This window comes from Arvicanthis niloticus, chromosome 6 (assembly GCF_011762505.2).
Source record: "Arvicanthis niloticus isolate mArvNil1 chromosome 6, mArvNil1.pat.X, whole genome shotgun sequence".
Lineage (NCBI taxonomy): Eukaryota > Metazoa > Chordata > Mammalia > Rodentia > Muridae > Arvicanthis > Arvicanthis niloticus.
The window spans coordinates 25,139,830-25,152,324 of NC_047663.1; the positions used below are offsets into that span (position 1 = coordinate 25,139,830).

Genomic DNA, 12,495 nt, shown 5'->3' on the forward strand with positions numbered 1-12,495 from the left:
TTATGTATTGGAAGTATGGAAGTTGGAAGTATGTGTTGTGGGAAGAAATGTAGCAATAGAGCAGTGGACTGTTCTGGTCTCATGCTGTTGTTCTTCAGTGTTTTATTAGCCTTTTGCAGTTTGATGTGTTTCTGTAGATTTGCAAGAACAAATTGGTTTTAGTAATCCTTGATCACCATAGCTTAGAGCTACTAGAATACCATTTTCTCTTAGAAAAGAACTTTGGCTGGGGAGGTGGCTTAGTTAGTAAAGTACTTGCCACACAGTTGTGCAGACGTGATTTCAGACCCACGGTGCTTACATAAAAGTGGCGTTGAAGGTCATTGGCCTGCCAGTCTAGCCAGACCATGAGCTACAGGTTCAATAAGAGACTGTCAGGAACATGAGGTGGAAACTGATCTAGGAAGATAGCTAATGCTGCCCTTGGTCTCCATATGCACAAACACTCACATGCACATGTGCACACACCCACATGAAGATGTGCACACCACACACAGACAAAAGAATACTGATTTTTGTTTGATTATTTGAGAAAGTATCTCATTCTAGGCTACCCTCAAACTCATCATGATCTTCCTGCCTTAGCCTCCTAAGTGCTGGCATTGCTGCTGTGTGCTACACGCCTGCTAGAGCGGACATTTTCAGTCATTAAGGTGGTAATTACCTTTCATTCAGGCTATTATAATTGTATCTTAGGGAAACATATTTTTAGTTTTTTGGTCTAGAAGAGAACAATTCTCTATATACCAAATTTCGGATATCTGTTTTAATTTAGAAGAATTTTTTTTTTTTTCAGAGCTAAGGACTGAACCCAGGGCCTTGTGCTTGCTAAGCAAGCGCTCTACCACTGAGCTAAATCCCCAACTGGAAGAAATTTTATGATAGCAAAAAGAATTTTAGAACAAGAATTTTAGGTACAAGAAAATTACTGAGTTCTAGTCTAACCATGCAGTCATTATCAAATCCTTAGTTCTGTATATTTCATTTTCTGTTTTCCTTATCTATAGTGAGGAAGCTTTACTCAGAGGATTGCTGAAAACTCCTTCATAGTCTGAACTGTTCTTATTGCCTTTGTAAAGGTTTTAGTTTTACAGACACATGTATGAACCATAGTGATAATATAAATATAAAAATGTTTGAAATTCTGCTAGCCAACTTAAAGCATATAAGGGTTGTGGATATGATAGTGCATGCCTGTAACCCCAGGGCCTGGGGTGAAGAGCTGGGAGGATCAGGTTACAGCCTAACCTGAAACTGAAGTGAGTGCTGCCTCATAAAGTCATTCATTTTAAGAATGAATAAGGTATATAGGTTTCAGCTTTTAGATTGTCCACAGGCTTTGTGTGGCCATCAGCAGACCTAGTCAACATTTCGAAGCTCCAAGAAGAAAGTACTCATTAGTGGTCATTGCCCATTTCCCCTCAATTCACCACTCATTTATTTAAAAAAATTTTTTTATTTTGTTTGAGACAGTTTTTTTATGTAGCTTAGGCTGGCCTCAAACCTACAATATATCCAGGTCTGGCCTTGAGCTTCTGATTCTACTCATCTAACTTGGTTTATTTGGGCAAGGTGATGGCACTCATCCCATAATGTATTTGTGGAGGTCTAAGACAGCTTTTAGGAATTGGTTCTCTCAGGTAGTCACCGTCCTGTGGCACAGCACTACACTCTTTATTGTTGAATAACAATTGATTTTGTGACTCTACCACATTTTATCTCTTCATTAGTTGATGGACATTCAATGACAGATTCCTACATTGGACCTATTATAAACAATACCATTATGATCATTTGTATACATGTATATATCTAAGTCTTTGTATAGACAGAGAGAGGGAAGAGAGGGGGGAGGGAGAAAGAGAAAACATATATGGAGTGGGATTGCTCCACCATAAATAAGGCAGCTGTATATTTAACCTTTTGATGAAGTGAGCTGTTTACTAGGTATCCACCCTTAGATCTTCTCCCAGCAGTATCTGTGCTCTAGTTCTCTGAAGCCTCCCTAGGTGTGGCTGTAAGTGTGACTGTAGTCATCACTGTGGGTTTGAATTGATATTTTTTTGTGTGTGTGTGATTTTGATGCTGAACATGTTTCACATGCCTATTAGGGCCAAATCTTTACCCATCATTTTTATTTGGGGTGAACTTGGGATGTGTTAGTTGGAACTAGCTTATGGCTTCTTAGTGTGTTAAGTAAGCTTCCTTAAGCAGTATTAAATTTAGTTTCTTCTCACTTACCGGTGGTGGAGAATAAATAAGTGGAGTCTTAATTTATCTGTACAGGTTCTTATTTTATTTATTTTTGTAAAATGTAAGAGCTCAGACTCCAGAAAAGGGTGTTTCATAGTTTCCATTATCTATTTTGGGGAGTGAGGTACAAGAGTTTCATGATGTTTTTAACAATGCTTGTTGACAGTGTACTAATCTTGTGAAGAAGATTTGTGCTGCATAGATGCAACTTAGGACAGAATATCACGTACAAACTAGAATGAAGCATTTCTGTAAATCTGGCAAAACTATCACAACTTTGGAAGCTGTGGCAGAAGAATTGCTAGTTGGAGGACAGTTTTGCTAAATAAATAGCAAGACCCATCTCACAAAAAACGAGCACAGTATCAATAAATAAATACAAAGGAAAGCAGTATCATTTGTAGTAACCATATTTTCTTTACATCACCAAAGATGACAAATTTATACAATTTTAAAAATTGTGTCTACATGTGTGTGTATGTATGTTGTGGAGTTGGTACATCTATATGGATTCTGATAATTTTAAACTAATATTACCAGACTTGTACAGCAAGTGCCTTTACCCATAGAACTATCTCACCAGCCCACATATAATTATTATTATTTCTTTAAACATTTGTTTATATTTTCTGTGCATTGGTGTTTTGTTTGTATGTATGGCTGTGTGAGGGTGTCAGATCCTCTGGAATTGGAGTTATAAACAGTTGTGAACTGCCATGCGGGTGCTAGGAATTGAACCAATGTCCTCTGAAAGAGCAGCTGGTGCTTTTAACCACTGAGTCATCGATCCAGCCCCACATGCAATTTTTTTCTTTTTAAGATTTATTTATATATTTTATATACAAGTACACTGAAGCTGTCTTCAGACACTGAGAAGAGGGCATCGGATCCCATCACAGATGGTTGTGAGCCACCATGTGGTTGCTGGGAATTGAGCTCAGGACCTCTGGAAGAGCAGTCAGAGCTCTTAACTGCTGAGCCATCTTTTCAGCCCCATGTGTTTTTTTTTTTTGGGGGTGGGGTGGGGTGGGGGTGGGGGTGGGGGGTGGGGGTGGGGGTTTCGAGACAGGGTTTCTCTGTGTAGCCCTGGCTGTCCTGGAACTCAGGCTGGCCTTGAACTCAGAAATCCACCTACCTCTGCCTCCCAAGTGCTGGGATTAAAGGTGTGCACCTCCACTGCCCGGCGTGTAATTATTTTTTAAGGAGCATGTTTTACTCATTATTGAAACTTGATTTACTACTCGAGAATGTTACATTTGCCCAGGCACACACCTTTAATGCTAGCACAGGATCTCTGATTTTCAGGCCTGGCAGAGCTATATATATATATATATATATATATATATATATATATATATATATATATATATATATATATATATATATATATATATATAGTAAGATGTCATCTCCAAAACACAAACGAAGGAAAGGGACATTTCATTTTAACACTTGGAGGGCTAAGGCTGGAGGATTGCTATGAGATCCAGATCAGCCTGGGCTACTACAGAGTGCCAGGGCTATATAGCCAGACCTGTCTCACAAATAAGAATAGCTCATTCATTTTAGTAGAAAATTTGTTAAAGTTCTTAACTGTGGCAGTTGGGATTTGTTCTTTTCAATGTACTCAGATTTGTGAAATAATTTCTTTTCTTCTTTCCAGAAATCCATGCAACAGGATTTAACTATCAGAACGAAGATGAAAAAGTCACCTTGTCTTTTCCTAGTACTCTCCAAACAGGTAAGAAATGTGTCTTTTGTGAAATCCTATGAGAGAAAATGCATCTTACTGTTCCAAAGAAATCTTCCCGTTTCTTCCACTGTTGTGGCTTACAGAGTAAAATATTAAGAGCTTTTCTTCCCCCTTAAAAATTTTGAATTGTGAAAATAAAAATTTTAAATTTCTTTGTCTTTGTGTTTTACTTAAAAAACTATGGAAAACTAAAGATTGTTTGCTATAGAATAAGATGTATAGCTTTCAGTTTCTGTTAGTTAAAAATACATTTAAGTAGCCCCTCCATCTGATGCTGATTAAGATCTCTGTTTCACATAGCATTTTACTGTACAACGAGAACAAGAGAAATTTTACTAGTGAGGGCACAAAAACGAAGATTTGTTGGTATGATTTTACTATTATTTGACATAAGAGCACAAAGAATATAGAAGACCTTTTGAGCTTAATATAGAAGAAATTATCTGCAAATCAATTAGGAAGGCTCTAGGAATTTGATTAATAAGTAGTTGAAAGGAAAGGAGAGATCGTATAGGAAAATGTAAATAACTATTAAATGTGTGAAAAGATATTTAGCTTCCTAGTAATCGGAGGTATCACAATAAGTTACTATAATACTAAACCTATTTTTTCTTGTCGTATAAACTGAAGTTTAAAAAAAATGCTTAATGCAGGCTGAGAGATGGCTCAGTGGTTAAAAGAGTGCTTGTCATTCTCCCACAGGACTAAGTTTGGTTTCTGACACCCAGCCCTGGGAGGTCTCACACCCTCCTCTGAACCCTCTCTCTCCCCCTCTCCTTCACCCTGCCCCCACCCCTCACAAATAGAAATAAATCTTAAATGAAAAAGATTCTTCATAATAAACAAATGTCTCTGCAATACTAGTTAAGAGATAAACCCATGTAAATACTTTAAGAAGAGGAAGAAGAAAAAACCAGCTGTTGCCACCTGTTCTGTTATATACATATATTCTAAGGAAAAGTCATAACAAAAGTATCTTATACCTAAAAGACTATTTATTGAGACATTTCATGTGTTAGTGAAGAATCAGAATTAGTATAGTTGTTCAATACTGAGATTCATTTTGACACATCAGTATAGTGAGGTATATATAATAGTAAGTTTATGAATTCTTTTTAACACAATAAAGTACTAATTATAACACAAATTTAAGAAAATATATATGCATGCACATATTCAAGTTGATAGATCACATGTTTAAAATAGTGCAGGGCCAGGTAATGGTAGTATACCTTTAATTCCAGCACTAAGGAGGCAGAGTCAGGTGGAGCTCTTAATTAAAGGCCAGCCTTTAATTATTGATTTATTTATTAATTTATTGAGTGAGTTACAGGACAGCCAGGGCTACACAGAGAAACCCTATCTCAAAACATAAAAATATTTTTAAAAAGGAATAAATTTTAAAAGCTCTTTGAATTAAACACAGGAACTTTCAGTTCACAAAATATTTCTTTGGAGAGAGATAATTTGAGAAAATATAAAAAATTGCATCTCAAAGCAGATTTTAGTGTCTTGGGAATAAAGTGAAACTTTAAGGGAATTTCTGTTGGGATGGGATGGAAGCTGGCATATACTTTCATAGTTTAGGAATCAGATTAGCACTAGACTTGTTTTATTTTTTTGAAACAAGGTGTCATGTAGTCCTGACTGGCCTCAAACACTATGACCAAAGGTGACCTTAAACTTCTGTTTCTCCTACCTCTATCTCAAGTGCTGGGATTACAGGCATATCTGATAGAGTGCTTGGAATCAAACTTAAGGTTTTTTACATGATTGACAAGCATTCTACCAACCGAGCTGCATCCCCACCTTAGACTTATGGAAACTATACTCTGATAAACGATTGCTTGTTTAAAATACTAGGTGAATCTGATTTTCATCTTAGAATTCTGTAGTTAAACCATGAATTTGTGTGAGAGTATTAAAAGTTCCCGATAGCTGTCTGTAATTCCAGTTCTAGGGGATCCTAGTCTTTTTCTGGCTTTTAGGGTTACCAGGCACACATGTAGTATGTCTACATATACACATGCAAGAGAAATACCCATATACATAAAAATGAATGCTTTTTAAAGTGAATACAGTTATATAAGCAGGTGTTTAGGTTTCTAAACACCTGCTTTAGTCAAGGGTACACTGGCTAGGACTCTGTAAGCCTGGGCCTACTATATCAGTTTAAAAATATGAACTGTTAGTTGATAAAACTAGAGTAATTCTAGGCTAGGCCTTGATGGCACAGGCCTTAAATCTTACCATCGGGGGTTGGGAGAGTGAGCAGCAAAGGTAGGAGGGCCTATTTGAGTTTGAGATCTTTGTGGCCTACATAGTAAGTTCCTGGATAGCCAGGACTACATAGAGAAATTTTGTTCAAAACAAGAATTTATGTGTATGATGAGTGTTGTGCCTACATGTATGTCTGCAACTAAATATGTGCCTAGTGCCAGTGGAAACCAGCAGAGATGGACAGATTCCCTGGAACTGGAGTTACAGGTGGTTGTGTGCCATGTGAGGGCTGGAAATCAAACCTGGGTCATTTGGAAGAGCTGCCAGTGATCTTAACCACTGAGCCATCACTCCAGCCTCCCAGCCCCAAAAGTGTGTCATTATGGACTATATTCTCTGTTGACACTGTGACGACATTAGAAATCAATAGCAGAGCTTAACATGGTGGTGCACACCTTTAATCCCAGCATTAAGGAGGCAGAGGTAGATGGATCTCTGGGAGTTGGAGGCCAACCTGGTTTACATAGTAAACTCCAGGACAGCCAGGAATACATAGAGAAACCATGTCTCAAAACAACATCTACAAAACTTACACACAAAACCAATAACAACAACCTCTCTCCCAAAAATAGCACAAAAATGTTCTTTTCCACATATTTAGAATAATTGAGTGAAAACTTGTTAGGAAAGTTAAATTGGCAGAGTCCTTGGTCAGGATGTGTCAGGCAGAGTCCAGCCCAGGACTGCAAACATCAACAGGGAAGAAGACAGTTGGAAAAGCTAGACATAATGGCATAGATTTGTAATCCTGGCTACTTAAGAGGTTGGAATCAGATAATTATTTGAGCCAAGGAGTTTAAGACCAGGTTGATTAATCTAGTAAGACTCTAAAATAAGAAACAAAAGTAAAGAACTAAGAAAACATTTAGAACTGAATAAGAAATTTGCCACATAGGAAAACATATGGGCTATAAGTAAAATACTGTACAAGCAGGATATTTAGTTAAAAAGACTGAAAGCTAACCACCTTACCATCGAGCTCAAGGAAACAAAGGATGTGGCTGTGTCCAGTGTTAAACTTACTGTCATGCCCAAGGACTTGGATCCAGTCCCCATTGCCACTAAGAAGGAGGAAGAAAAGAAATATAAGAAACAGTTGTGTGCTACATACAAGAAGCCTCACAACCTGAGTTTGCTTTCCAGGACCTACATGGTAGAAGGATTTCCTGTGTGCATGGTGCATGTACACACACACACACACACACACACACACACACACTCTCTCTCTCTCTCTCTCTCTCTCTCTCTCTCTCTCTCTCTCTCTCACACACACACACACACACACACACACACACACACACACACACACAAAGTTTAAGAGCAGGAGTTGAGTAAAAATGGAGGGACATGAATATTAAAAATAGAGGCTAAGGAGATGGTTAAGTCGATTCCTTCCACACAGGCCTAATGTCCCAAGTTGGAGCCATAGAACCCAGATAAGAAGACAGATGGAATTAGATGGGTTGTGGGGACGGGAGGATCTCTTTGAAGCTTGCCAGCCAGCTATACTGTAGTGCCATGAGCACCAACCCATCCTGGGCAGCATTATACAATACAACAGTTCAGAAATAAAGAGCAAACAAGGCCCGTGTCTTTGCTACACACACCATGCTTTTTGGTTTGCTTCTTTGTTCACTGTATTAGGGATTGAACCCAGGGCAACATACCTCATAAATTAGAGACTCCACCTCTAATTTATACCACCCGAGCCACTTTCTTGTTTTTTGAGATAGGTCTTGGCTATGTTCCTCTGGTTGATCTGGAACTTGATATGTAAACCAGGCAGGCTTTGAACTTGCCTCTGCCTTCAAAAGCTAGGGGTTCTAGCTGTATTATACTTTGTCCTGCTCAGGTTTCTTGTGTGTTTATTTTATTTTATTTTGTTTGAGACAGAGTCTGTGTAGCTCTGGCGGGGCTGGAACATGATAAGTAGTGCACCATGTTGGCCTCAAACCCAGAGATCCACCTGCCTTTCCCTCTTGATTCCTGGGATTTAATTCCTATCCCCAGCAACTTGGAATTGAACCTAAAGCTTACACATGTTAGGCAAATGCCTTCATCACTGAGCCACATTTTCACATCCCTAGCCCTGTTTTATTTTATTTGGACATAGTCTTGCTTAGCTTTAAAATTCATATGCTGTCTTTTTTTTTTTTTTTTTTTGGTTTTTTTTTTGAGACAGGGTTTCTCTGAGTAGTCCTGGCTGTCCTGGAACTCACTCTGTAGACCAGGCTGGCCTCAAACTCAGAAATCCGCCTGCCTCTGCCTCCCAAGTGCTGGGATTAAAGGCATGCGCCACCACCGCCCGGCCTTCATATGCTGTCTTGATGAAATTTTGTCTTGTCCTCCTCTCAATTTGCCCCTCAAAAGTGATGAGTTTCTTATGTATCGTTAGAAACTCTGTCATAGTTTTATAGTCATTTATATGAATGTTTTCTCTGTATGTTTGTTTGTGCCTGGTGCCTGAATAGGCCAGAAGAAGGCTCAGATCTCATGTAACTGGAGTTACACACAGTTGTGGGCTGCTGTGTGAGCGCTGGCAGTCACATCTGGGTCCTTCTGTAGAGGAGCCTGTGCTCTTAATGCTGAGCCATCTCTCCGGTCCTAGGCTACATCATTCTTTGTTTCCTGAGACAGGGCTTCTCTGTGTAGCCTGGCTGTCCTGGAACTCACTCTGTAAACTAAGCTGGCCTCGAACTCATGAAGACTTGCTTGCCTCTGCCTCCTGATCGATGGAATTAGAGGGCACACATTACCACCACTAGATTAGGCTGTATCATTTTTGATAAATTCCTAAAACATGATAAATGTTCAAAGCCATTTCAAATAATACCAGAGAAATTACATATGTGTACTATACTATAAATCAGAATAGTGTTTTTTATCTGCTTCATATTTTATTGGAAATTGTGTTTAAACCTTTAACACTTCATATATTTTTTCAGTTTTTTTAAGTTAATAGAACAATTCTTTTTTAAAAAAAATATGTTTGATGTTTGTGTGTGTCTCTGTATGTATGTGCAGAGCCTATAGAGATCAGAAAGCTGGTGCTAGACTGATAGGTGGTTGTGAGCCTTGTGTGGTTGCTGGGAATCAACCTTGGGTTCTCTGGATGAGCAGCCAGTGCTCTTAACTACTCATTCATCTTTTCAGCTGTAGCAAATTCTTTAGCTAATATAATGACTCATAAAAATGCCAGAAAGTCCTCCAAGTGTGAGTGTGTTATTGAATATTGGGCAACAAGTTGTCCCAGTGGGTAATGGCATTTGCCATAGAAGTCTGGTGACCTGAATCCAGTCCCTAGAACCTATGTAGAGGTAGAAGGAGAAAACTGATTCCATTTCAAAGAGAAAGGAAAAAACAAAACCTCTATTTAAAAAAAAACAAAAAAAAACTGCTCCTGTGACCTAATAATAACAGAATTTTAATTTTTAAATTATTGAATATCTGTGATAATGTTTACTGGAAAATCATTGACTGCCACATTACACTAAAGTTTTCAGAATCATTTAGTCATTTTTGCTTTAAATAAAGGTCTTGCCTCACAAATATTGGTGAATTTGGAAGAAATAAAAACAAACTAAATCTAAAGAAAAAGTTCTTTTATCTTCTCAGAGTTTTACCGGATTATAGTGATGATGGAGTAAATATTGAATGAACATAATCTTATGATATCTTCAGTAGCCTTTGCATTTGTCTCTTCAAACTTAACAATTGTACCAGTTACCAGAGAGCTAAAGCATCTCTGATATTGACATCATTCTGTAATAGAGGTTAATATCCCATAATCATTGTAAAGTCTGAAAGCTTAGGAAAAGTTTTTAAAATCTTCTAAAGTGGCATCAATATGCAGAAACACATTTTTGATAGCATTTTCTTTTTATAGAAACTGATTTTTAGGGCCTGGAGACATGGCTCAGTGGTTAAGAGCACTGACTTCTTCCAGAGATCCTGAGTTCAAATCCCAGCAATCACATGGTGTCTCACAGTCATCTGTAATGGGATCTGATGGCCTCTTCTGGTGTGTCTGAAGACAGCTACAGTGTACTTGTTTTATATATATATATATATATATATATATATATATATATATATATATGTGTGTGTGTGTGTGTGTGTGTGTGTGTGTGTGTGTGTGTGTGTGTGTGTGTATCTTTAAGAAACTGACTTTCAGTTTTATAGCATTTAGTAAGCTTATTAAATTACTTCAAGATATGTAGGTTTTACAGTTAAGTTTTCCTAAACTTTTAGCATTTATGTTTTTGATGGATTTGTGATTATCTTAGTTGTTTAATCATTATTTTATGGCTTGTTTCTTGTTGTTTTGGTTTTGGGTGTTGTTGTTGTTATTGTTGTTGTTTTTGGAGAGAAGGTCTTATTTACAGCTCTGGCTGATCTAGAAGTCTCAACCATGGAGACCAGGCTGGCCTCAAACTCAAGAGAGATCTGCCCAAGTGCTGGGATTAAAGGTGTGAGCCACTAAACTGGCTTTATGTTCTTAAAGGTTTACCATCCAAACATAAGTAGGTTGGACATTGAAATTAAGTATCTAATTTGAGGAAACAATGTAGTTCCTTATTAATAGGTATAAAATTAAAGATCAACTGGCTGTTGGTTCATTATGGTATTTGATAAATGAAATTTGTCAGAAGTCCTTTTTTCTAGTCACCTTAAAATTCTGTTAATAGTAATGTTTTATGATTAGTATTGTATAATGTGAAACTAATTTAATAATGATTAAAAAAAATCTTTAACTTGTGTTTTGTTTGAATTTCAGGTAATTATCCTTTCCAATACTTTGTATTTTGTTTAGTAAACCACTCTTTGGAAGTGGTCACTGTCAGTATCTTGTTATGGTTTGATGGCCTTGGAGATTTAAAACCAAGTAAAAGTGTAAGCAGCCTTTCTTATTTAGTTATGAGTTTTAAACCCACTTTTGTTCCAAATAGGAAAAATTGAAAGTAGATTTACTATGAATATGAGTTATACTAGAAAACATCTTGACAGTGAAAGCAGAGTGCCAATTTCATCTATGGAATTGTAACATAAGATTCCATCAGACAATTCCCACTAAGGGTAATGAATTTTAAAAATTATTGTATTTTCTTTGTAAAACCTTAATAATATAAATGTATCTGCTTTTTAAAAAAATAGTAAATTCCTATAGAAAATACAGAATAAAACACTTAGGTATTTTCTTACATTTTTGCATTAGTTAATATATTTTTGTATCCATTATTAATAATTCTTATAGTCTTGTTACTATGTTGATACTTATTGTCTTAGTAATCTGTCATTCTTGTTAAAAGAAAAAGTATTCCCTAGAGTTTGGGATATGGCTCAGTGGCAGAGAACCTCTTTAGCGTTATTCATGCTGCCCTAGGTTCATGCTAGCACACACACCAGAGAATGTTCATTGTCCCTTGAGATGTCACAGATCAACTGTCTGATTATTCAGATGTCTTTTCAGTTGAGCTGCAGTTAAGCCGTCAGTGTTGTTGGCAGCATGATGACTTTACTTATGTGACACTATTTTAGTACTTACTTTGCTATAGGAGTCTAAAATTCTGTCTTAAATAACTGTCAGAACCACTTAATGACACATGAGAAAATGAGTTTAGCCACATGGCAGACACACCTCTTTTTAAGTAGAAGCCATGCCTTTTGTCCTTTGCCTGTTGTTTAGATTTCCACTTGTGAGACTTTGAACTTTCCAAAGAGCAAATTCAGTTTCAGGCATGACATTTGACTTTAAGACTGTATAAAAAGTTAATGTCAAAGGAGAAAAAAAACCAGCAACATTGAATCAATGTGAGATATCATTACTTTTAGCATTTCAAAATGACACTTTGGAATATCAGAATATGATAGTCTGGTATGATTGGCTAATCATTTTCCTCATGTCTTTAGACTCACATACTCTAGATCTTGTTATAAATAAACACATGGAAAAGATCAAGTCCAAAGTAACATTTTCCAAATACTTTGTGTGCTGTGACTTGATTTATAGGATGTACAATGGATTATTGTTTTGCCATGCATCTGAGTTCAGCAGGTCAATACTAGTTATAATTATCTTCATTCTGTTATTAAAAATCATCCCTTTTTTTTTTAATAGCAGAAGTCACACATATAGACAAAGCTGGTTTTGCTCTTAAAACAATAGTGTGTGTGTTTTGGTTGCATTTGTGCTTAGCTTAGTAACTTTT

At 37.0% G+C, this 12,495-nt stretch overlaps 1 protein-coding gene across 2 annotated transcripts in view; it reads left to right on the forward strand.

Moving 5' to 3' along the window:
• Npepps (aminopeptidase puromycin sensitive) overlaps positions 1–12,495 on the forward strand; it is a 78,569-nt gene that overhangs the window by 23,980 nt on the left and 42,094 nt on the right. The window contains exon 3 of one of the 2 annotated variants that reach the window (XM_034505236.2): positions 3,917–3,994. In XM_034505236.2, coding sequence (XP_034361127.1) covers positions 3,917–3,994 — 78 coding nt within the window. Of the gene's footprint in view, positions 1–3,916; positions 3,995–11,090; positions 11,180–12,495 lie in introns of those variants that run through there. The other variant, XM_076935885.1, reaches the window with a different exon arrangement.